The sequence below is a fragment of the Schistocerca americana genome, chromosome 5, assembly GCF_021461395.2.
Source record: "Schistocerca americana isolate TAMUIC-IGC-003095 chromosome 5, iqSchAmer2.1, whole genome shotgun sequence".
Lineage (NCBI taxonomy): Eukaryota > Metazoa > Arthropoda > Insecta > Orthoptera > Acrididae > Schistocerca > Schistocerca americana.
The window spans coordinates 664,093,220-664,120,860 of NC_060123.1; the positions used below are offsets into that span (position 1 = coordinate 664,093,220).

At 38.6% G+C, this 27,641-nt stretch overlaps 1 protein-coding gene across 5 annotated transcripts in view; it reads right to left on the minus strand.

The window, feature by feature from the left end:
* Window positions 1-11,781: 11,781 nt before the first annotated feature.
* Window positions 11,782-27,641, minus strand: part of LOC124615452 (protein MTSS 2) — a 332,845-nt gene continuing 316,985 nt past the window's right edge. For 4 of the 5 annotated variants that reach the window (XM_047143352.1, XM_047143349.1, XM_047143348.1 and 1 more), the window contains 3 exons: window positions 26,078-26,183; window positions 24,127-24,240; window positions 11,782-14,581 (listed from right to left, as the gene is read on the minus strand). In XM_047143352.1, the coding sequence (XP_046999308.1) occupies window positions 13,977-14,581; window positions 24,127-24,240; window positions 26,078-26,183 (825 nt within the window). In that variant the 3' untranslated portion in view covers window positions 11,782-13,976. The remainder of the gene's footprint in view (window positions 14,582-24,126; window positions 24,241-26,077; window positions 26,184-27,641) is intronic. The other variant, XM_047143353.1, reaches the window with a different exon arrangement.

Below are 27,641 nucleotides of genomic sequence, written 5' to 3' on the forward strand. Positions count from 1 at the left end.
GTCAGTTGTTTAATGCACCTTGCCTGTCTGACGGAACTTTTAAAGAAGAACATACCTTATAAGTGAACTCAGGAGTGTCAAACTGAATTTGAAGAACTTAAAGAGGCTCTGGTGAATAGTAAAATTTTGAACCATCCTGAGTTTTCTAAAGCTTTTTGTCTGGGATCAGACGCATGTGGTTACGGTATGGGGGGTGGAACTATTCCAGATCGAAACAGTTAGTGAAGAACAGGTCCACAAAACAATAGCTTTTGCTAGTCGGTCATTGCAACAAGCTGAGAAGTATTACAGCGTTTCAGAGTTAGAAGCATTAGCAATCATTTTTGGTTTACAGAAATTTGAACAGTACTTGTTGGGCCATAAAGTTTTAGTTTTCAGTGACCATAGTGCATTAACTTTCCTACAAAGGTGCCAACTTAAACACAGCAGACTTCAGAGGTGGGTCATGTACATCCAGCAATTTGATCTTCGCATAGAACACATAAAAGGCCCCAAAAATATTGTGGCGGATGCATTATCTTGATATGTAAAGGAGAACAAGCGGGACGGGGATTTCTTAGGAACAAGGGATTGTGATGAAGTTTTGCTAGTGGTCATTCAGTTACAGGAAGAGGCACAAATAAAAATCTCAGGCGGGAACAAAACCAAGATGACAATCTTAAGTTCGTAAAAAGCAGTTTAGGACATCCCGACTTTCCAAAGTTAACAGAATATTACCAGATACACAAGGACATACTTTTCCGACAGAGAAAGAATACTGATGAGAACTGGCTTATTTGTTTCCCAGAAAAACACATTGACTTACTTATTGATTATATACATGGAAAATGTGGACATTATGGAGCCCAGAAATGTATTGCAAAATTAAGTGAGGTAGTAATTTTTGATAATATGTGGCAAAGAGTACAGAAGAGACTAGAATCTTGTGACAGATGTCAAAAGGTGAGAGTAAATAATAGAATTATTCAGGGCCAAATGTATTCAGTGGAACCTCGGAATAGGTTGGAATAAGTAGCTATGGATCTGTTTGGCCTTTTGCCAGTTTCAAGGGGAGGTTGCGAGTATGTATTTGTGCTAGTAGATGGTTTTACTAAATATGTGAGATTTTATCCTATTAAAATGCTAAGGTAATTGTGATCAAACTAGAGAAAGACTATTTTGTAAACATTGGGGTGCCAAAAGCAATATTATCTGATAATGGGTCACAATTTATTTCTAAACGATTTACAGAATGCTTAAGCAAAAGAAACATAGAACATATAAAAATTTCTGCCTATTTTCCACAGGGAAATGTGTGAAAGGATCATGAAAGAACTAAACCATATCTGTAGAACATATTGTCACAAGAAGCATTCTGCTTGGTCCAATTACTTAGAATATTTCGAAGAAGTGATTAACCATCTAAAATATGAAGCCACAGGTTTTGCTCCAGTAGAATTAATGTATGGAATTAGACCAAATAACCTCTTACGTGATCTGATAGAGTTCCCTAATCTTACTGAATTGGCAATGGAACATAAGAAAAAATTGATCGAGGAAATATCAGAAAAAAAGGCTCTGGAGAGGAAAAGGAGACATGATGTGAGGGCAAGGGCAACTAGTTTTCAAATCGGTGACCTAGTGCTTGTGAAAACCAAAGAGAAATCAAAAAAGCTTATGGCTGAGACGAAAAGTTTACTGATGAATATGTGGGACCTTTTAGGATTCTAGCCAAACCTCATGCCAATGCTTACACACTAGAGTATGTAAAGTCACACAAATTACTGGGTTTGAGAAACATTATTGATTTAAAGTGATACATTCAGAAAGAAGACTAAAACTTCAGTACTATGATGGATTACTACCCTATTCTCCGACCTGGCTTTTTACTCCAGGGCCATGTGTCTTGCATGTTGCAGTTAGAACCCGCAGAGTATCCAGCTGATTGGTTTATTTCTTCAATTTTCGTTTTCGTAAACCGATTGCCTATCTGTCTCTTTGATCTATGCTTCCTTGCTCCTCACCTTTGGGAGTCAGGAAGGAACACTTTTCTATCTATCCATTGCAATTTCTTATATTGCCACTCAGCACTACCAACAGGTTACACACCTGCTGAGTGATGTGAGCACTTAAACTATTCACAGTGTCCTTAGACGGTCTTCCCATTCTTGCGCAGGCCCTTGTATGGACCCTTGACAATACCATCTAGTTACCGACTTGTTGAAAGTAAAAAAGGCGACTGAGGTAACAATGTTCCTCCCTCTTATCATTGGCGTAGGTGACTTCTTGTATTGCCACTCAGCACTACCAACTGGTTACAGACCTGTTGAGCGATGTGAACACTGTGGCAACAACGCTCCTCCTTGGGGTAGGTGATCAGTAGAGCGATTTTTCAACCAAACAGCACAAACTTACATTGACACACTAATTCTAATAATGGACTAAAAATACTGACCAAACCTAACGTAAAGATAAGTGAGATGATTTGATGGCCCCAGAGAGGTGGACTAAAGTGTATTTAATATTGTCAATAACATATGTTTTCTTGAATATAGTGAATAAGAGGTGTTAGAGAGCCACATAAGTTGGCATGAGTCGAGCTTAATGTTTTTCTATAAGGACCTTTTTGTTGTTGTTGTTGTTGTTGTTGTTGTGGTGGTCTTCAGTCCTGAGACTGGTTTGATGTAGCTCTCCATGCTACTCTATCCTGTGCAAGCTTCTTCATCTCCCAGTACCTACTGCAATCTACATCCTTCTGAATCTGCTTAGTGTATTCATCTCTTGGTCTGCCTCTACGATTTTTACCCTCCACGCTGCCCTCCAATGCTAAATTTGTGATCCCTTGATGCCTCAAAACATGTCCTACCAACCGATCCCTTCTTCTAGTCAAGTTGTGCCACAAACTTCTCTTCTCCCCAATCCTATTCAATACCTTCTCATTAGTTACGTGATCTACCCACCTTATCTTCAGCATTCTTCTGTAGCACCACATTTCGAAAGCTTCTGTTCTCTTCTTGTCCAAACTGGTTATCGTCCATGTTTCACTTCCATACATGGCTACACTCCATACAAATACTTTCAGAAACGACTTCCTGACACTTAAATCTATACTCGATGTTAACAAATTTGACCTTTTTGTATGTACTGTATATATATTGTGATTTGATCGTGGAATGATGAAGAGCCACAGAAGTTGGCTGGCGTTAGTTTCAGTTATGCGTAATGGAGAGCCACAATAATTGGCTAACTGGTTCATAAGGACTTTTTTTTTTTAATTTTCTTGAATATTGTGTACGAGAAGGACAGAGCCACAGAGGTGGTATAAGTTATGTTCAAATTTTCTACATGAACTTTTGGTATGCTTTGCCAATAATAGAGTATTTCTTATGTAATATACAGGGTTATTACAAATGATTGAAGCGATTTCACAGCTCTACAATAACTTAATTATTTGAGGTATTTTCACAATGCTTTGCACACACATACAAAAACTCAAAGTTTTTTTAGGCATTCACAAATGTTCGATATGTGCCCCATTAGTGATTCGGCAGACATCAAGCTGATAATCAAGTTCCTCCCACACTCGGCGCAGCGTGTCCCCATCAATGAGTTCGAAAGCATCATTGATGCGAGCTCGCAGTTCTGGCACATTTCTTGGTAGAGGAGGTTTAAACACTGAATCTTTCACATAACCCCACAGAAAGAAATCGCATGGTGTTACTTCGGGAGAGCGCGGAGGCCATGACATGAATTGCTGATCATGATCTCCACCACGACCGATCCATCGGTTTTCCTATCTCCTGTTTAAGAAATGCCGAACATCATGATGGAAGTGCGGTGGAGCACCATCCTGTTGAAAGATGAAGTCGGCGCTGCCGGTCTCCAGTTGTGGCATGAGACAATTTTCCAGCATGTCCAGATACACGTGTCCTGTAACGTTTTTTTCGCAGAAGAAAAAGGGGCCGTAAACTTTAAACCGTGAGATTGCACAAAACACGTTAACTTTTGGTGAATTGCGAATTTGCTGCACGAATGTGTGAGGATTCTCTACCGCCCAGATTCGCACATTGTGTCTGTTCACTTCACCATTAAGAAAAAATGTTGCTTCATCACTGAAAACAAGTTTCGCACTGAACGCATCCTCTTCCATGAGCTATTGCAACCGCGCCGAAAATTCAAAGCATTTGACTTTGTCATCGGGTGTCAGGGCTTGTAGCAATTGTAAACGGTAAGGCTTCTGCTTTAGCCTTTTCCGTAAGATTTTCCAAACCGTCGGCTGTGGTACATTTAGCTCCCTGCTTGCTTTATTGGTCGACTTCCGCAGGCTACGTGTGGAACTTGCCCGCACGCGTTCAACCGTTTCTTCACTCACTGCAGGCCGACCAGTTGATTTCCCCTTACAGAGGCATCCAGAAGCTTTAAACTGCGCATACCATCACCGAATGGAGTTAGCAGTTGGCAGATCTTTGTTGAACTTCGTCCTGAAGTGTCGTTGCACTGTTATGACTGACTGATGTGAGTGCATTTCAAGCACGACATACGCTTTCTCTGCTCCTGTCGCCATTTTGTCCCACTGCGCTCTCGAGCGCTCTGGCGGCAGAAACCTGAAGTGCAGCTTCAGCCGAACAAAACTGAGTTTTTCTACGTATCTGTAGTGTGTCGTGACCATATGTCAATGAATGGAGCTACAGTGAATTTATGAGATCGCTTCAATCATTTGTAATAGCCCTGTATGTATAATGTGAGGACTTTACTAGAGCCACAGAAGCTGGCAAGGATATTTTTCAGAGATTTTGCTGAGGACTTTTCTATAGAATAGATATTCTTTGTATATAGAATTATGTAAGGTGTGTCTCAAAGCTACTGAAGCAGGCATAAGTAAATTTTAGTAACTTGATAAAATTGTTCTCTCTTTTTGTAAGACGTATATGGAAGGAGATGCAGGACTGCAGGAGGTGGACTGAATGATTTTCAGTGCTTATGAGTTTGTATTTCTTTAATGATGTGTTTTAGAGCTGCAGATGGTGGCGGAGATAACTTTGCAGGATATTTTATGATGGTGTATTTTCTTCTTTGTGTACAGTAGCTTATTTGTGTGAAGGCAAGCATTAAATTTGGTTTTCTGAAAAAGAGTTAAGAAAGAGTGTTTTTTATGAAGCACTAGATTTTGTAACAGTAACTTGCTTAATCGTTAACAGATTTGGAAAAAGAATTCAGTGATTGGGCCAATTTTGGGGTACTGCCCTTTTGAGGGACAGTTAATTCACTTTTTACTGAGAGGATTAGTATAAAATGTAACTACTGTAAAGAAAATGTTAAATTGCAATGAAACATGAATTTGCCCAACAAAGAAATGTTTTGTGTAAATAAGAAGTAAATTGTGAAGGACAGTAAAAAAAAATTTTCATGGCGTTCTTTGCTGTTGAATTTGAGGGCAGCAGTTGCTGATTAGAGTATATATGTGTGTTAGGGTGCGATGTATACATTAAGAATGGACTCTTAGACGTACTGTATACTGCAGGTACGAAAATATGACAGAACCTGATACGAGATTGAGAGAGAACCCGGTTTGAGACGCAGCTGGACACTGTATCCCAGTGACGAGCCCATGATGTGACCCTTATGTAAGTGTTGAATAGAAGTGATCCACACCCATTTTGTTCATCAGAGACTGTTATCAGAAGCCCAACGTGTTGTCAGAGAAATGTTAGGTAAAGAGACGACCACCATATCAAAGTGAATATATTCTGCGATGGGAAAGGACACCCTCCACAGTGCCCAAGTTATATTTTTAGTAAATTTTTTGGATGCTGATGGAGTGTTAACTGTTTGTTTTTGCTTAAATCATTATGAAAGAGTAAGAACCTTTTGTTTGGAGGGGAAAAAAGTTTGTAGTTTCAAGACCAAATGTAAAATTTGGCCGATGTAAATATTTTGTTAATTCAATTAAAAAAAAAAAAAAACTTGTCCGCAATAAGAACCGTAAAATATGCTCAGGAGAGATTTTAGATTCTTAGGGGGTGTGTAGAGTCACAAGTTTGTTCCGAGCAAACGTTTGTTTTAGGATAGCTAGCTGCATGTAACTTCAGGAGCTAACATCTGCTGGCCTAACCGGGCAACACACGCACATCTGTCACTACCTGCCGTTGGAAAGCTATCCAATGTCTCTTACTGGACGCGTACATTCACCACCTATGAGAACCTAAATAAATGATATTTAATAATATTCAATCATTTTCAAAATTGGTTCACTATCTTTTGACATTCAGGAGAAGATTGTATCCAAATTTCAGCTTTAAAACTATTATAGTTTCAGAGATTTAAATTGCTCAAAAAGTAAAAAACCAACACTGAGGAAACTAAATTCAGTTAGGAAATATAATAGTTTATCCTTTGGTATTATCTAAAAACATAAACAGAACTCGCAGGGTGCAGAATTAATTAACTGAGATTTACATATTAAAACTAATTATTTTTTGTTTTCGTAATATAAAAATCAGAAAATTATTATTGGTGTCTAAGATTGTTGTTGGAGTATATGTGAGTGAATGAGAGTGTGTATGTGGGACATTCATCAAATTATAATGCTGCATTATATACAGTCTTAAGTAACCTGCAAGACTTATGCAAGACTATCGTGGGAAAATGTTCATAGGGAATTTACCCACTTTGCTGATGACTTATGTCCATGTGCGATTGCTATTGTAACAGAGCAGCCAGAAATTCAGCTGGAGTATTATTTGTATCTAAAGGATATTTCCAGATTTACTGCCTTTTCGTTTTCATTTATTAAACTTTACTTTAATATTTGTATATCAGAATGATGTAGATGCGTCTGTATGTAAGGTATTGGTGCACGCCAGATTTGGCGCGAGTATGATCATGAGCGAGCATTCTGATTGGCAGCGAGTATTGTTAGCCAATCAGAACTGAGACGGTTCCCTCTCATTACCCGATAGTTATACTGGGAGTGAGGCCACGAGAAGGGAGTCTCTCGCTAGCTTTGAATGCGGATAGTCATGTTATTAGTGTGAGTCAAAATAAAGTAAAATGAAGGAATATTGAGTTCCTCAAATCTGATACGTGTCGTGGCTAAATCTGATGTAGTTACGGACAGTTTTGTGAAGTTTGGAAGTATTGTTGGAACGATATTTGCTTGTGAAAATTTGGCCTTCGTAGTATCCGCGTGGCATGTTTCAGTATTCAACCACTGAGCATTTTTGGTGAGCAATTTCTTTTTTGAAATCCACCAGAAGGACCTAATGTAATAACTCATGTTAGTGGTGGAATTAATGACTGTGAAAATGTTATCTAACTCGGGTCAGATTTGGACAGATTTTTGGCTGCTGTGCTTGCGAAATGAGTGTATGAATTGTGAACTTGACGAAAATAACCAATAGTTTAAATGCGACTGAATAGTACTATTTCTTTGGTTATAGGAACAAACAAACATTTTTGTGTGGAAATTTCGAACATTATTTTCCAGAAGCCAATCCATTATCTTACCGCCCGATATATTTTTTATTGGCAGTTTTTCTACAGAATTTTATGTCATTACTAGAGTTGCATGGCCTCAGTAATTTTAGATATTATACGGTGTTTTTTATCAACACTGCTGTTACATCATCTTGTAAGTATCTATGTTGCCGGGTAAGGGACATCGAGCAGACGCCAGTCTGATGTAGGCGAATTTCTAATTTGCAGCCTGCACAGTAAACAGAATTTCAAACCCCGACAGAATTTCAAGCCCTGCCGTGCCGCCTACTCACTAGGAAGAAATTCAGTTTTTGCAGTATCTTTCTTTAGCACCAAGAGAGCTCATTTCTGGATTACTTCACTTCACACACTAACATAAAATGAGCTGCAACATTACGTAGATGTATGAAGCAATTGTCTACATCTTTTGAAAAGAAGATAACAAAAATTAATACAAATTTGACATCATCATAACACACTATCACCTGATGAGACAACTGGTGGGGGGCCAAGAACTGTCTCTTAATGCTCAATTTGCGAGTGTTGAAGAGAAAAAAACGATGTACACTCCATTATGCTCTATGTGTTGGCTTGAAATGTATATACATACAGTAATGAGGGAAAAAATATTGAAATGTGTTAATTATATCTAAATCCCATTAATCTTTTATTTGCATCTCATCTAACAGTAGACATAACTGACTGGATGAATTGTATTCTTTCCAATGCTTAAAATTTTCCGCTTTCTGTGGTGAATTTCTTGAATTCAGTCCTTTGATTCCAGTACAATTATTTTTGCAACAGTATATAACCAAATCAGAGGTGCTGTGCAAGTTGCTTTCTAAAAGTTGATGCAAGCTTTTTTTTTTTTTTTTTTTTACAATTACCAATTTTGCCTACAATGTCTACCAACATAATCCTCTTAAGCAGTAGATATCACCACCAAGTGCAACCTTTAATTTTGCATGCACTGAGGAAATGTAACTGAAGCTTCCAGAGCTGAATATCCTGGTTAGTAAACTGATGATATCCTGTTGTTTTACAACAGAAAAACACTTCCTTCTTCAGGAAACCATCTGAATAGTTCACTTACACATTATCAATGTAAATAAAAACCAACAGAAATGCTAGCAGCTATTTAACAAGTATATTTTACCACTGAGATTGACACTGTTTATCCATTCTTTCTTCTAGAAACAATCTGCACAATTTTTAATTAGGATCAACTTCAATTTCTTGTTTCTGTCCATATTTTAACAGAAGACAAAATGAACACACTGGCTGGTCATTGTACATATAAATGAGAAGGCTCTCCATTTTGTGAATATGGAAGATCAATGAGCAGATTCATTCCCTCCTTATTCCAAAAAGCTTTGTGTGTTGCCTGCTTCACTCCTGTTTACATTCAGAGGTTCACCTGCCACTTTCACATTCATAATTCCTCACCCTTTGTACTTAATATACAGAAATGCATCACCTACGAGGTCATGCTACCCTAACCTTTTAATATGTTTCTCAAGTCTCTCCTTTGTAATTCTCTGATAGGCAGTTATGAAGCACATTCATTTTCAAAGTTCCATTAATTAACAGCAGAATAACAGAGCCACTGATAGCAAAAATATGAGGGTCATTCAATAATTAAAGAGACAAACTGGTCTGGAGACAAAAGCATTCATTTTTACAAAACAATACTTTTTCAACTTTTCAGCATAATCCTCTTGAACATTTATGCACTTGCTCCAACTGGCTACAAGCTTTTTCATTCTGACTGTAAAGAACTCTTTATCTTGAGGTTTGAAGCAATTTCCGACAAAATTTTTCACGTCCTCATTGTCCTGGAACCTCTTCCCCCGTAATGCCTCCTCCAGTGCACCCAACAAATGGAAATCACTAGGTGCTAAATCAGGAGTGTAACGGGGATGAGGCAGTTCTTTCCAGCCCATTTTTTTTAATGGTTTCACAGGTTAGTTGAGCAATATGAGGATATGCATTATTGTGCTGGAGAATCACACTTCCCCTCCGAGATCTACAACATCCTCCTCTCATTTCACCTTGTTTAAAGGCAAATCCAAGTAGTACTGGCTGTTCATTGTACACTGCTCTTCAAGATAATCACAAAAAACCGGACCTTCAGCATCCCACAACACTTTTCCAGCTGAGCTTGGGTTTGGACTTTTTTCTTGACAGGTGAGTAGGTGTGCTTCCACTCCATGCTTTGTCTTTTTGATTCTGGCTCATAATAGTGAACCCAAGTTAAGTCACAACTTAAAACTTTGTTGAGGAAGTGCTGCCCTTCTCTTTCCTAATGTTGCTTTAGTTGTGTGTACACTCTCAACCTCGTCTCCTCGTGTAGCCATGTCGACTCCTTTTGGACCCATCTTGCACGTGCTTTACAGTACTGTTATGAACTGTACCCGTACTCACTTGAACCTTATCAACTATCATTTCAACAGTCACATGGCGGTCGGCATGAATAATCTCATCAATTTGACTTTCAAGTGAGGGAGTTGAAACTCCAGTTGGTCGGCCAGAATGGTGTTCATCAGTTACCGAGTCATGACCCTTTTTGAACTGCTCGACCCACTTGTAAAAATTTGCACAATTCATACAACCTTCACCATAAACTTTAGACATTCTACAGAATATATTCACTGGTTTCTTGCCTTCAGCAAGTAAAAATTAAATAACAGAACGTTGTTCAACTAATGTGGACGTTTCAAGCGGACTCACAATCTTGAAATGTATTTTTTAGTTTATAAACAACATAACTGTTGATGCATCAGCTGACCAGGGCTCATCTCAGTGATGCCAACTTAAAGCCATAAAAGCACCAAACTACTACCAGTTTTTGTCCCCCCCAGACCAATTTGTCTCTAATTATTGAATGACCCTTGTATAACCACCTTGAAATGCTTCCACGTCTGCCGAGCTCAACAACCAAATGCAAGTGTTGATACATTGCTTTGAACACGACTCTTTGAATGCTTTAAAACAGAGGCACTGGCTTGGACGCAAAGATTTTTTCGAGTACGAAAGACTGCGAACATGTGAACTGCAAATTACAAGTTTTCGCTTTAATAATGATATCTGTATTGGCCTATTGTTAAAAAAAAATTAAAGACTACATTAAGCTGCATAACAGTCTACCATACAATCATTAATAAGAGGTATATAATCCAAGTCTCTATAAAGAGACAATATTTCCACATACCAGCATGATTTGTATCATTGCCAAACAGTTATCATAAATATAAGATGTATGCTTTCTAGGTGTAGTCCCACCACCTGCTTAATCTAACCCAAACCCCCCCCCCCCCCCCCAAAAAAAAAAAAAAAAAAAAAAAAAAAATTAAAACAAGATGGTGTAGGTACACAAATAAATATAAAGGAACTACTGTCCCCACTTTTACAACCTGTCTAACACCATTCTTCTCATCTCAGTAGGAATATTTTTGAGCTGCTGAATGGTCGAGATATGACCTTTAACATTCCAGGCCTATTAAATTCTCTGACGTGCTGTGCCTCAGAAATATTACTCATAACCATGATGATAATGTTATCTGTGGCCCAGATAGTCCTTCAAAAATGTGCAGACAAGCAGTTTCACAAAGGTTTAATGACAAACTTTAAATATGAAACTTATTACTGTCGCCCTAGAACTTTACATGCCATCTTTGTCTTTTAATACTGCTGATATTCCAACCTGGACTTCCCAGTCTTATATCCAGGTATAAGTCAAGCTATGCGATAAATTACAAATTTTGCTCCACAGATGAACCCAGATAGAACTTTCATTATTCGAAAAGATATGGGAATGTACTCATTTTCCTTCTTCATGAGAAGAACCAGCCTCATTCCACATTACACAATGAGACCATTGAAAATGTAACACACAACATCTGTAGGCAAACTTGTAATAATTTCTTTCCTAGAGTGAGTACATAACCATTTTAAGACCTCATTACGTGAATAATCTTGAAATGACAAAATTTTACTCACAAAAGAACAACTAATGTGTATTTCAACACAATGTGTGAAATATGATAGAGTGTCCTAAAACAAATATACCACTATTTATAATAATGCTTATAAAGTTCACCATGCCTATGACAGTTCCAAGAACACTCACACAGTCCCTTTATTTCACAACAGTTTTCCATAAAGGTTTAATGCATGTGAGAATGGGAGGTAATTTACATTTTCGTCCAACCATCAAAGCCACTTAAAGAGGTTTGGAGGTGAAACGCAGTCATTTGTAAACGAAACATAGGACTCTGTTAGAAACTGGGATAAAATTTTCTCATTTGTGAAGAAAATTAGCATATGCACTGTTAAATGTTTATTTCCTACTAATCTTTTACTTACAGTTGCAAATAGAAACAAAATTAGAAATATATATATGTATATATATAATACACAAGCATTTCACATAAATATTCCCTTTAAATATACCATATTTTAGTTACATATTGAGCTTTATCTGTTAAAAGCACAGCATAACGTTTCAATAGGACTGCTGTTTTAAACTCTTCTTTATCTACTGCCATCATTACATCTGCACAGATCTATTTAGTGTTTTAAGTATGTGGGGAATTCAGATTTTGGTTCACTTCTAACAACAGACACTACAAATGAGTAGACAGGAGCATGAAGCATTTATCAGAAATACCATTATGTGTAAAATGTGGGTTTGCAAGAACAAAGAATTGGAAAAATTTCAGGATTCTGACTCCACAGCTTCCAAATACCCCACACACTAAACAAAATATCCCTCAGCAAAACATTACACAGGATTCATTTGCACAACTTTCATGTTTCAGAAAGCCATGTAAGTATCCTTTTGGTAAAACTAGTTCCTCCAAAAACTGCAGAACAATTTATACTTCAGCAATGGATTATGGACATCCCTATGCACAGTAATTACTAAAAAATGAATATAGGAAAAGCTTTTCTTTCAAATGTTTTGATTGTGAGTACTACAGAAAGTTAGCACTAAGGGAAACATCCAGAAATAAAATTCAGGCCACTGCTGTGAAAAGAAGTGAAAGAATAATGAAAGTCAACAGCTACATAAAATGTATGTGGCAGAAAATTTTGACAGCAAACTGAAAAACTGTGTTCAACTTACAGAGAAAATTTGAAACTGTGTATACGTTCTAACAACATTAAAGCTACTGCTCCATTACATATTTGTAATAACTCTTGTTATCCAGATAGCATTGCTTCAATTTTCAACAAATACAACAGTTTTATAATACTTCATGTTAAATACAGCTACACAATGTGTATACACAACATAAATTTCTTGGCAACTGCAAAACTGAAAATAAAAATGTATAACTGAACTCTCAAACTGACACTAATATATTATGTCAGTAAAAACTATTGTCAACATTAGTTACACAATTGAACTATCCAGACATTTTGAAGTAACACACTGTTCTTAGCGTTTTGACAACAGAAATCAGACTGGCAGTTACTTTCAGAGAGATACTGATGGATCTCTTAACAACAAAAACAAGCTCTTTACAGCTACTTTCAGTCAGGTATATTTTAAACAATAAAGCAGGTGTCAGTTATTGTACAATAAATGGACTCTCATTAAAAATTCAATAATACCAAACCGATGGCCTTTTACAGTGTATCAACAAAGATACACTCTCTCGGTACACTACAGTGGCAGTGTGTAGTCACTACCCCATGAAGGCTGTAATTGCAACACATATTTTTTTTCCCTGAAATCGACTCTCCCCTTGCTACACGTAACATATAAAAGTGTCAACTTCAACTTTACAAAGAATAGAGGTCTTGAACTGTACAAGAAATGCATCTTTAAATACAGAGCAATTTATAGAAGTTTTGACTGTACAAACAAAATATTACAATACATATACATATAATCTGTTATCAAATGCTGCTTATATAAACATTATCAGGAAATCACTTGGGATACTGAATATATTTACACACAATGCAAATGATCCATTTGTAGACTTCTTACCAACTCTTCAGAGTTCTGAAGAAAACTGTCAGCATTTACATACGGGCTGACCTCCGTACAAGCAATTAGTAACTGCAGTGTGACACTGCTGCTGGAATGTTAGGCGTAAAGTATCACATTTTATTTATATATCAATCTAAAGCCTCAGCATCTACATTACTGCCAAGAGTTATGATGTAACAAGGTGTATCTTTGGCAGAAACGAGTAACAGCAAAATAATGACTGCTGCTTTCAATTTAGAATGCTACACAAGACAAGACTGTTTCTTCTTCGCTTGCGAGATCCAATCTTCAGTCTAAGTAAAATTGGGAACAAAGAGAAATACACAGAAATGCAAGCAGTCTAGACCCCATGAGAAGGAACAATAGCACCAGTAAGTGAATTTCCAACAAGTACACATCAGTCTTGTACACGTGGCAGATAGCACACACACCTGAGATCTTCATGGTCATCAAAGTCTTAGAATGCTGCTGGTGATGATAATCGGCTGACGGACAAGTCCGCCCGCCGAGACAAGGCTCAGCGTATCCTTGGTGCAGATCGGTCATTGACTGTTCCCGTTCTCCTGAGAGTTGTCCCTCGTCGTATTTGGTCCATAAGAGATTCGTGGCAGGTGGTAGGGTCCGAGACAGTTCGGCTAGCGATGAGCTGCCTCACTTTGCCTGCACGGAGCTGCCCTTGTGCAGCAGCCTGCTGCTGCAGGGCTAGTTTGTCATTGAGTGCCTGCAAGAATGCTGCGCCACCTCGCCCTGGTGCAGCCCGCGTTGCCACTGTGGTGGTAGTTTCTTGGGAAAGGTGTGTTGCCGGTGGCGCTGACTGCCGCTGGGACGGAGGAACGCGGCGCGGCATCACTGGACTGGCCGGCTGGTGTCTCAACTCTGTCAGTGTACGCACAGTCTCTGCGACACTTCCAGCTCTTTCCTTCTCGCGCCCACTGTCGCCATTTCCACAGCCGTCCTGAAGCAGAAAGGCTGGCGGAGGTGGCAAATTTTCCATGCTACCACCGACAGGGCTTAAAGCTCGCCCAGAAATAGACGACGTGCGGCGGATGGGTGGAGGTGGTTTGTGACCTTGTACTGAACTACGCCTGAGCAGAGAGTTACGCATAGTTCCACTTGGGTATCCTGGAACACATGAGGCATCAGTTAGCAGAATATGAAAGGAATAGAAGAATCAACAAAAACTTATCCTTAACCACCTTAATCTAAAAAGAAAATGATGAGATCAAGGAGATAAAGTTCTTCTCATCTCAAAGGCTTAGTAACACAGCAGTGCTTTACAGGACATGTTCCTATTGAAGCTGGTATGTCTCTGCCTTCCTTTATCAGCTGAACAGACAGTACCGGAGAGACTCTCTTCATGTGGACTCCAAACTATGGTCAACTTCACATTTTCAACATTAACATATCACTGCCAGAGATGAAACAATAGAGAAGTTAAAAAAAATCCTCGGGCCAACAACAGACATTTCAATTTGTGGTAGTCTGCCTCTTACTCAACAAGCCATCGAGGAATATTTGATGCAATCATTCACACTACAGTTCTTCTTTCAAACCTGTGCAACGTTTAACAGTGCACTGATCAGTACATGTGCAATCAATCACGGAAGGTTAAGTATATCACCTTCAAACTTCATTACACATAAATTTCAGTCTTATACTTAAGACAGGGAACTGTAACACAGATGTTGCTGTCCAGAGCAAGGTCTTAGTAGTAGAGGCTTGCCATTGTGTTCCTCTTTAAGTATGTAGTGTGTAGTGTGTAGCTGTACTTTGTGGTTATCTGTAATGATTGCCGAGCAGTGCAATGTAGCATTGTGTATTATAATCGAGTAGAAAGTCTAAGGAGCTGAGAATGAGCAACCCACTGACACAAAGTTAAGCTATGAGAAGCCCAGAGCAGGCATTTTGATAATGAAATGGTACTATTTGCTTCAGTCAATAAGAACTTTAACAATTAATGTAAGAAAATAATGGAAAAAATGTGAAAGCAAGTCTGAAAGTAATTTGCATGAAAATGACACACAAAAAGGGAGATGAATTAATTAACGATTAAGTTTCAACACATGAAGTTTGTGTGTGTGTGTATATATAAAAAACAAAGATGATGTGACTTACCAAATGAAAGTGCTGGCAGGTCGACAGACACACAAACGAACACAAACATACACACAAAATTCAAGCTTTCGCAACAAACTGTTGCCTCATCAGGAAAGAAGAAAGGAGAGGGAAAGACTAAAGGATGTGGGCTTTAAGGGAGAGGGTAAGGAGTCATTCCAATCCCGGGAGCGGAAAGACTTACCTTAGGGGGAAAAAGGACGGGTATACACTCGCGCGCGCGCGCACACACACACACACACACACACACACACACACACACACACACACACACACACACACCTCCATCCACACATATACAGACACACAAGCAGACATATTTAAAGACCAATGTGTCTGCTTGTGTCTGTATGTGTGTGGATGGGTATGTGTGTGTGCATATATATATATATATATGCTATAAAAGCTGTAATTGTGTTAATCTTTTTGTTGTGCCTATCGCGACTCAGCACCTCCGCTATATGATGAGTCGCAACTTTCCTTCTCTAATATTGTTGTATTACATCATGGATTTTACATTGTTTGAAGTTTTTTATGTAATTTAGCTGAAGATGAGTACAACAGATAGCAAAAAGTGGGCTCAAGTGGCCAGGGTTCAACTTCCAGTGTACCTCAAAATGAAGTTTTCAGTATGCATTACCGTTGTTACTAATTGCAATGATACATTGACTTTTGAAATGAAAACATTAACAACAAAGTTGCATAGGAAGCAACAGAGAGAGAATTTTAAGAATAGTCAGGAGTCGTTGGGAAGGGGGGGGGGGGGGGCTGGATCACAAAACATACTGCAATTAAGGGTATTTATGATTACAATGAAAGGTTGTACCTATAATATAATGAAAATGGAAGTTCTCTGTTGGCGTCCAATGGACGAGATGAACGGTGACGTTAACAGATGAACGGTGACGTTAACAGATGAACGGTGACGTTAACAGATGAACGGTGACGTTAACAGATGAACGGTGACGTTAACAGATGAACGGTGACGTTAACAGATGAACGGTGACGTTAACAGATGAACGGTGACGTTAACAGATGAACGGTGACGTTAACAGATGAACGGTGACGTTAACAGATGAACGGTGACGTTAACAGATGAACGGTGACGTTAACAGATGAACGGTGACGTTAACAGATGAACGGTGACGTTAACAGATGAACGGTGACGTTAACAGATGAACGGTGACGTTAACAGATGAACGGTGACGTTAACAGATGAACGGTGACGTTAACAGATGAACGGTGACGTTAACAGATGAACGGTGACGTTAACAGATGAACGGTGACGTTAACAGATGAACGGTGACGTTAACAGATGAACGGTGACGTTAACAGATGAACGGTGACGTTAACAGATGAACGGTGACGTTAACAGATGAACGGTGACGTTAACAGATGAACGGTGACGTTAACAGATGAACGGTGACGTTAACAGATGAACGGTGACGTTAACAGATGAACGGTGACGTTAACAGATGAACGGTGACGTTAACAGATGAACGGTGACGTTAACAGATGAACAGTGACGTTAACAGATGAACAGTGACGTTAACAGATGAACGGTGACGTTAACAGATGAACGGTGACGTTAACAGATGAACGGTGACGTTAACAGATGAACGGTGACGTTAACAGATGAACGGTGACGTTAACAGATGAACGGTGACGTTAACAGATGAACGGTGACGTTAACAGATGAACGGTGACGTTAACAGATGAACAGTGTCGTGTGGCCCACCAGTATGCTATTCTATGCATAATACGTGTATCTAATCTTGTGGAATGAAAGTTTATACCACTACATCTTGTTCCTGTGACAATCAAATATTTGTTAAATTTGTTTCCCAGAACCAGAATAAGAACATGCCATGTCCAAGTTCACTACCATGGTAATATTGTAACATTGGAGTGTGCTCACGTTATGGAACTCAAACAGTAAAACTTTTACTCGAAAATGTGCAGTTCCACATCTGCACCCAAAGAGACACAGTAATAGACACCGACAAAATGGCAAACTGATTCAGATTTTCACGATGATTAAGTGAATAGTGTATTCTTTAGATAGTTTGTTGCTGCTAGTGACCAGTATTGTGAAAGGCTATTCACTGTAATCCTTTAATTCGTATGGCAGGTTCATCCTGTTGCCACGAAAACTGTTTACGTTGACAACTCTAAGTTTCTGCTATTCGGTGAATGGTCGCCTTTACTCCTAAATTGTTGGTATTACTTTCTGTTGCTTACATTTCATTTTTTTTTAAATTAACAGGAATAAATAAGGCCCTAAAATAAAAGAGAGCACACAACTGCATGCCACACAAACCATGTCTATTCTCTCACATACCACAAACAAAATATGCCTGTTGCAGCTAACAGCTGGCCTATGACAATTGTCTTCTGGAAGACACGCTATGTTTATTTTGTTTCATCCATACAGGTTTCAGCATGTTATTTGCTATCTTCTGGTAACACTATCAGTTATTTCATACTGGTAGTGTTTTGTTTACCGTGTTATTAGATATTCTGAAATGCTTATTTTGTTCAGTACTGCCAGTGTAACAGTCCCACAGGAAGGTTAATTATTTGTACCATGAAAACCAAAAGGTTTCTGCCATCAAATACAACAATATAACCACAGAAACCTTGTGCTTTTCCAATACAATGAAATAAAATGTATATGTAACTGCTAAAATTTGAATGGTGAAGGTTTTATATACCAGTGTGGAACTTACTTTCCTGTTACTTAAGGAAACAAAACTCAGCAGGCAGGGGGAGGGGGGAAAGGGGGGGGGGGGTGAGACAGAGCTTCGATGTGCAGCAACATATACGCTGCATATTTTCATATTACCAAAGTATAAATTTGAATTCCATCAAACACAGCATGTTAGTTTCCGAAGCATTGAAATAGAGACTGCGATGCACTTTTGTAAGCCAATCGTGGCTCATGTCACATGATCTCACCAGCCAATGACAGCAGATATTCAGAACATAGGACATGTGATGTAGTCAGCCAATAGCAACATCGCTATTAAGTAGTGTGAACCCACAAATAAGGAAATTTGATGGTTTAAATTAATGTACACAGTGTGGCTACTCGTAAAGTTAAGCTTTCACATCATAGTAATTTCGTAAACCACACTAAAATACATAATTCGGCTTAAAGGACACATTCATATGTCCAGATTCACAAAGAAGTAGGCCCCAACCTGAGATTAAGCTTTTCAGTGCACTTTTCGGGATGCAAATTTTCTTGGAGAACCAGTACTGTATTGTCTCAAATTTTGTTCTTTATTGCGGCATAATACCATACGTGCAAGATGATGAAAATGTTAGCTGAAATTCAGTGAAGTTGAAACTAGCCAATAATGTAGAATGAAACACTTCGTTTATTGTAAATTAACTTCATTTGCATAAAAGATTAACAAAAGCCACATATATTTAGCAAACAACCTAAAATAACTTCATTGTTGTGCATGGCGATTAATGCCAAAAATTTGGAAATAAAATAAAGTCAGAAAACTGAAACTAATAACATATTTTAACCTTCCGTAACTATGAAAAAATATTTTAATTTACTCAATAGCTCTTGGCCACAGAAATCCATTTTGTTTTCACTTGATGTTTGAATTGTAAAAGAAGAAGAAACAGCAAAATCACTAAAGATAAACACAGGTCACTATCTCCCTCTCCACTACAACCCAGACTGCTCTGCACATGCGGGGAAAATGGCAGCTTGGGCATGCGAGAAAATTTTTTCTGTATAGCATGACTGCTTCTTGCTACTGCTGCAGCCACACTTCAAATAGCAGAAGCGGGAGAAGGTACTGCTTATATGCAACTCAGCTGCACATGCGCATGAGCCCGCTGGCAACTGCTCAAAACGAACGTAATGTGAACAGTTGTGACATCACACTCATTGGAAGCAGTTTGCTGTTATGAAGTATTCCATGGTTTTCATCATAAAGCCTTTGAAACAGTTTGCTTTTGGTGGACGCATATGTGTGCACTGTTTTGTTGTTGTAAATGGCGCATTTCCTCTGCATCTTAATGTGCTGACGTAAGCTGTAGCCAGCACACTGGTCGGCAAAGATAGCAGGCGCTGGATCAAGCGCGCTTATCAGGAGAGAGGCCAAAGACAGACTCGCTAGCAACACGCCACCTATGCCATCTTGACCACAAGTATTTAGATCACCGCCACTGACCAGAAGGCCTCAGTCGAAGTCACTAGCTGGTGCACTAGCTACGTCACTATCCTAGTTGGCGTCTGTCAGTTCACATCACCAGCTATGAGAGTGTGTAGCGACCAGAGTAGTGTTTATAGTGGATCTTTCCCTTCACCACCAGTGAGGCTAACATGGAATAATACTGCAGCTATCTGTTAAAGTAAATAAAGAACCCTGTTAATACATGTGTGCAATTGTGCTTTAGAAAGAGTGGTGACAAGGACATTACACTTAAGTTTTATTCTCTCGTTTATGTTTTATTGCTGCAGTATTATTCTGCACTAGCGGGATACAGTAAAATTCTTTGATGGACTATCAGTTCTTACCAGTCAAAATCACAAAAATTTAACTGAAGACTAAAACAATGAAAAATTCATGGAAATCTAAAATATTCCTGGGTTTTTCCCTGTTTTCTCCTGGCTAAAAATATTTCTGGGTTTCCTGGAGGTATACACCCTCGCACAAGGCAAAAATTCTCCCAAATTTTACCATTTCACAGTGTTGGCCACTTTAACACAAAATTAACTCAATTTTAAGAAACACACACACAGTCTGTTATGCTCAGTGGGGCAGATTCAGACTACAAGTTCAAAGGTCCAGTGCTCAGTCCCCATTGAATCTTATGATTTCTTTTTTCCACTTCTTATTTCATCTCTGACAATGGTTTGTTAATACAAGAAATAAAAAGCTACATCATAGTTCACAGTAAAAAGGTTAAGTTAAGGGCATACCATCTCTAAATAGGACAGTGCCTGATTAAGTATTGCAGTGTTCAAATCAACCTTCTGGTTGGTAACAGCTTTACTTATGAAAGAATAATATAAGTAAATCATAAAAAACAACCTGTGGATAAACTACTGAAATCAAAAACTACTATCTCCAACACAGTGCAAGGTTCCTAGTCACAAAAAAGGCACAGTAAAGTTGTGACCTATTAATCCTGATGGAGGCAAATTTGTTACTGAAATTCAAATATGAATCACTATTTTTTGTTGCATTATTGTGGTTTACATTATCATAGAATGCAGGAGGGTCTGCAGTTTTAAGTGGAAACAAATACCCCACAAACTACAGTGAAAGAGTTCACGCTTTTCAGGTAATAGCACATACTACAAAGCAGTACAAGCATGTTGAACAGGAAAACTATCATGCATGTGTTTTAGAGCAATAGCTAGAGTGAACTGAGAGTCTTAAGATGCTTCAACACTGTAACTCACCTTTTAATTAGAAGACTAGACAGTTTCTTTTCCCTCCCTCTGTAAGTAACAAATCTCTCTCTCTCTCTCTCTCTCTCTCTCTCTCTCTCTCTCTCTCTCTCTCTCTCTCTCACACACACACACACACACACACACACACACACACACACACACACACACACACACACACACACTCCTTTTTTTGTTTAATTTATTTGCCTATTTCCATCAAAGCATTAACTTATCACATTCATCAGTTATCACTCCCAGTTCTTCCCACTTAGGGGTAAGATCCCCCTAATATCATCTTACTAAAAAGCCTCACCTATAAATGAATGTGTCTGATCCAGTTAAATTTCTGAAGGTACTTTTTCTTCCCAGAAGTGTGATTCTAGAGAATACAATTTGTTCTCCCTTTTTGATGCACTTTCACATAACCATAAGAAATCTATATGAAAAGTGTGCACACACTTTGATTCCAGCTTGTATTGTCCATTAGATGACAGAAATTATCACGATAGCAGAGGGAATATTTCTACCCATTTTGGCACATCCATGATATGTTACTTGATAACTAAAACTTGTCTTTGCTCCTTTAAGAAATTCCAAGGAATACATTCAGTTCCAAACAGGATGTAACAAAAACATTAACAATGTGTGAAATGTGAGTGCTATCTTTTCCGGAATCATGGTGAGCTCACTGCAAGGAGCGAATATATTGTATTTGAAGAGGATCAAAACTGTAAACCATGGACAAGAATTTCTAAACAAGGACTCTAGATGGTTTACTGGTTGTCATAACCTGTTACAGAAACCACAGAAACAATCTAATGTGATTTAAGTCTGTTACATTCCAGTCATGTTCTATAGGGGGGAAAATGTCTTTGTGCACATTAAATAGGATAACTTCACATTTTGCAACAGTACCATTAACACCTTTAAAGAGAGCTGAAAACACTTTCCTGTAATTGCCTTAATCAGTATGTTAAAGTCAACATGGAGTACTATTAAAAGTACTGTTATGTCAACATGACCAGGTTTTGTATATTCTCCCCATCTGGCAGAATGAATGGCAGCTCACTTGAAATGCAGAGCCAGTCCATACATTTGTAGATTGTTTTAAGCCCCAGTTTGAAAGCAGGAGTCATCAGTCATCTCTTCCGAGTTATCTGAGATATTTGGTGTATGAATGAAATAAATAGCTTGAGCTGTCCGAGATCAACAGGTGTAACACTATGAACAAGTGCCCACAAAAAAAACTGCCATCTAGCACCAACATTTTTGCTGCAGGAAAATGCTGTTCCTTGGTTAAAGTTGTTTATTCACTGCTGCCTGTCAATCATTTGCTACAGTAGTACAGGCAATAGCCTTCCATACTACTCGAAAGACATCTAAACTATCCAATGATGTTTCAGCATAATGACATCAGTTGTCATGTAAGAGCCAAAGCAGGTTATACAGAATCTGGTATGTTGATGAGTGTTTCAAAGGGAGCACTAGGCAACATTTGACTGAAACAGGGAAAAGGAGTACAAGAGAAGAGCAACCTGTAGATTTGACGAATGAAACAGAAGCATCAGAGGATCAAATATGTCAAGATACAACGCCTATTGGAAATCCTTGGATAAAGCAAAAGATAGGCAATTCAAATGACAACAGGAGTAAACATAAAAGTGCATCAAACGAACAGGTGAAGGAATCCGAAAAATGAGGATGACAGAAAATGCAAAATCGTAAAGCAGGAATGACTAGAAGACAAATGAAAGGCTGTAGAAGCATGCCAAGCTTGGAAAAAAAATAGATGCCACCTATAGGAAAATTGAAGAGACCTCTGAATAAAAGAGAAGCAGCTGTAGGAACACAGAGATCAGATGGCAAGCCAGTGCCAAGCAAAGAAGGGACAGTTGAAAGGAATATACCAAGAGTTTATATAAGGGAAATGAACCGGAGTTCAATATTACAGAAATAAAGATGAGACTGGAGATGATACAATGAGAAGAATTTGTAAGAGTCAAAGGACATCAAAGCGAGGGGATATTAAAGGAGAAGAAACAAAAACTGTGTCAGCGACACTGTATTTCTGCCACAATCACATCAGATGATACTGATCTAATTTGAATAGGAAATGAGGCACTGAAAGTAGTAGCTAAGTTCAGTTGTTCGGGCAGCAAAATAGCCACCGATGTTTGAAGCACATAGCAAGAAAAGCAATCCTGAAGAGGAGGAAGTTCTTAACACCAAATGTAAATATATATATATGTAGAGTGTCACTTCTGTATGTGAAGCATGGATGATAAAACACTTCAGAGACAACAAAGAATGCAAGCTTTCAAAATGAGGTGCTACATGAGACTGCTGAATATTAGGTGGGTAGGTCAGATAACTAATGACAAAGTACTGAAACAAATTTGGTAAAGAATTAATTTTGGCACAACTTGAGTGAAAGAAGCACCAGTTGATAGGACACACACCGAGTCATCAAGGTACAGTAAATTTGGCAATGGAGAGGAGCATGGAAGGGTAAAAATTGTAGAGTGAGACCTAGGCAAGAATACAGAAAGCATGTTCAAATGGATCTACCTTCTTTGGACTGAAGATGACGACGAACAGTCAATACATCATGTTCCATACGTGTTTTCAGTGTTTCAAAATGACACTGCCTAGTAGCCAATATGATTTGATTCAGATGAATTCAGATTACAGAAGTCTAAGCACTTCATTACTTAGGCAACATTCTAATGCAACACATTCAGTACAGAAAAAAGGAAGCCCAAAGTTCACAAGATCTACTGTTAGCAGGTTATTATGCCACATCAAGGAAAAATAATATAATTTTTAAATAAAAGTGTCAGTGCACTGTTTTTGTAGTGTAATTTAGCCAATATTCAGGGCACTATTGGTGCCCATTTTAAAATCATATCATGGATTGCTTTTGTGGAATACAAAATTTTCACCCTGCTAGGGGCATTCTCCCACAAGCTTTTTTCTAGTCCTAGATTTCTTATCTGTCTGTAACAAATCATCAATAATCTAAGTTACAAGTACATTCTTTCACAATTTTATGGATAAGTTTAACATGAATTCCAGCAAAAATAAAAGTTTTTACACCTACTGAGACAGCATACAGGAAATTTACCTGTTGTTGAGACTGGCCTCTGGCGCTGCCCATTAGGTGGAAGAACTGCACCTGATCGGGGCAGCGTGCAATACTTGCTAGCAGCGTCCAAGCTACACACACTGAACGACACATCTAGAGAGGGGGCAAGAAACCAATCTAAACACACTCCAACATAAGTTAGTAATCACTAATCTACTACACTCCACTGCAAGAAGAGATACTTCTAATATTTGTACTTTTCTGTATTTAGTCACTGCAAACAAGCACTACAAAATCAAGATTTAAGAGGGTAAATCACAAAAATCAAATCAATGCTAGAGGTAGTATCTATCTTTTTAACTACTCAACAGGACCAATAATTCACAATCCTCCAATTTATATTGTTTCACACCACAAAGTTACACACACAAGTAAAAAGACAGAGTTATCAATTTTTGGATTCCCCTCGCCTCCCACATTAACAATTTTTAACTCAATGGAACTGTGTTGTATGTTTACATCCGATTTTTAACCTTTTTCTTAAAAGCAGTCAATACAAATACGAACAAGAAGCTAATCACTGGAACTCAGTTTTCTAATTTATTGTCATCATCACATTATGGCACACAAAGTTGTTGTTTACATAACTATCACTGTTCATCGCTTTTGCAAATTGTGAAAGAATTCTCTGTACTCAGGTCAATATTTGTATCACACAAACCCTTCAATTATGTGTAACAACAACGGCTAACAACACACACTTAATAGCCTTCTCAAAAGCATATTTTGTCATTTTGTGTGTGCCAATGTTGTTTGACAGGCAACTTGTTCTTAGGAGTGTTTTTGCATTTTTGTGATCTTGAATCTTTGGGAGACTGGAAATGATACCTTGGTTTTTTGATTATGGTCTGCAGTAAGGGACAAAATCAGAAAACAATAGACTTTCTCAAATACACACTTTTACTCGGACTACAAGTTTTGAATAGTATTCCAGAAAAGGATCCTGCAAAGTGGTTTTCATGGCAGTTGGGAGTGACTGGAAAACTGGGAGCGACTAGTTCCTCAAAAGTGATGTCCAACTGTGTGGAAATTACATTAAAAAAAATGCTCTTTCTAACTATTACTAAAGAAAACCCCCTCCCCATCCAGGCAACAAACAAAATCTATCTGTGTGTGTAATTTGGGGGAGGGGGAGGGGGAGGAATGTGTGCTCTAACTTGAAGGATGGGGAGGGCAGATGATATAATTTTCTAAATTACTTCACTAGCTGACAGTCACATGGTAATGCAGTAATTTGACTCAGTACAAATATGCAATAAAAATTTACAGGAAAGGGCAATTGTTTTAACATGCAAGTTTCAATACTTGGGAGGGATTTACAGTGTGCATTTCAAATGTAGGAATGCTGCAGGATATTATAATAATGTACAGCAAAAAGGTAAAGAACACTCCACATGCAACTGTGAAAAATACATGCGGCATTTTAAGTATACATCAAACACTTTCCTAGATAGCACACCTGTATTTCCCTGAAGTCCATGTAAAGCTCTTTTGCAACTGCTTCCAAAACGTGAGAAAAAGGCAGATGCTGACTTACGTTCAACAGGCATTGTGAAATGTAATAATATTGCTATATTTTGTTTTTTCTCTTCTTGTGTTTATTACTTCAACAGTTATAGTATTATTAATAGTGTGGAAAAAGAAGCTGTTTCTACACATTTTGTTTTGCAACCTTAGATGTTTCCAAACCTCATCACTGCATAGATACTATTTCCTCAGTCACTTTACCTGGAAGATAACTTAGCACAAGTTATCTAACCTTCTACAATAAAAAGGACAAAAGTAGACATTGAAAATGTATAAAAACTTTATGGCACTAAAACAGTTTTATTGAAATGAACGTCTAATGAGTGTGTATTGAGTGGGTGTCAAATTTTACTTTGTCCGTTGTTCATACTTCTCAACAAACTTTTTATAATGTGTGGCTTACCTTCATTGTGAGCAGCATCTTCCATGGTAATTATCTGGCTGCCATAACCACTGGACGACTCCAGTGAACTTTCACTTGTGCTCCCATCTTTCTCTCCAGTTTCAACCTACAGAAATAGTTTGAAGAAAACAATTATTTATACATTAAAACAAGGAGAATTTGATATACAAACAAACCCTTTTGTTTTTTAATCACACTGGTACTTTATTAAATAGCTGTGAACATACATTTCAACACAGCAATGTACCTGTCACTAACACACACTTATTTTCATTCCTTTACTAATGTACTCCTCCAATTCTGATAATTCTTTTTATGTTAACTGGTCACTGTTGCTCTCCAACAGAATAAAGTATTAAACACAGGATGGAATAACAGTAGGGTCTTAGTGGGTAGAGGCAGTAGCCATTTGTGTGCAAGTTGTTGCTGTGTGAGTGTTTGAGAGTTCTATTTCTCATGAAGGACTGTTTGTAAACTTAAGTATTTCATTGTGCCTGTCTGCAACTCAATGCCTCCTCTATGCAGAAAGTGTTAACAACAGTCGTCATACTGTACGGGATCTCTCTCCACTCATCCACCACCGCCCAAAGTTCCACCGTCCAGCCTCAGAGGAGCATTCCCCTCGTGACTCAGTACCACCGAGGACTGAAGGAACGGAATTGCATTCTCCGCCAGGGTTTTGACTACCTCTCATCATGCCCTGACATAAGGAATCTCCTACCGACTATCCTCTCCACCCCTCTCACAACTATACTCCTCCACCAAGCGAAGCTACACAATATCCTCATCCGTTCCTACACAAACCCTGCTCCCAATCCCTTCCCTCATGCACCATGTCCATGTACCAAACCTATATGCAAGACGTGTCACATACATTGTCCTTATCCATCTAGCTCCTTTCCTGTTCCCATTCCAATACGGAACAGCCCTCTACTCCACCACCGCACCCACAGCCTTTTTCCTTCTCTCCTTTTCTGCTAACCCTACCCCTCCCTGCCCTCCTCTTAACATCCCGACAGCAGCTAGCTGCCTTGTTCTCTTTCCACCTCATCCCCATATACTTTACTGTCCCCCCCAACCTACCGTGCTATCCCTCCCCTCCCCACACCAGCCCCCTCCTCACACCTACCATCCAGTTACCTGTCCCACAATGTGCTGCTGCTGCTGCTGCTGCTCACAGTGTGGCCTCAGCAGCCAGACACACTGTGTGTGTGTGTGTGTGTGTGTGTGTGTGTGTGTGTGTGTGTGTGTGTATATACACGTACGTATGTACGCGGACGCGCACACACTGTTTCTAATGAAAGCCTTGCTGGCCAAAAGCTCATTTTCTGACAGTATTTTTGTTGTGCCTGTCTGCAACTCAACTTCCCTGCTACATAGTGGGAAGCAACTATCCTTTTCATAATATTGTTACATTCCATCCTGGATTTTCCATAGTTTGAGTATTATCCATTTTTATCAAAAACAATTTATGTAATGTACTGCATCAAGATACTCCAATGTGCTGCTGAGAACTACATTTGATTATGCATTCAGTGCACAAAACAAAAAAGAAGAATATTTA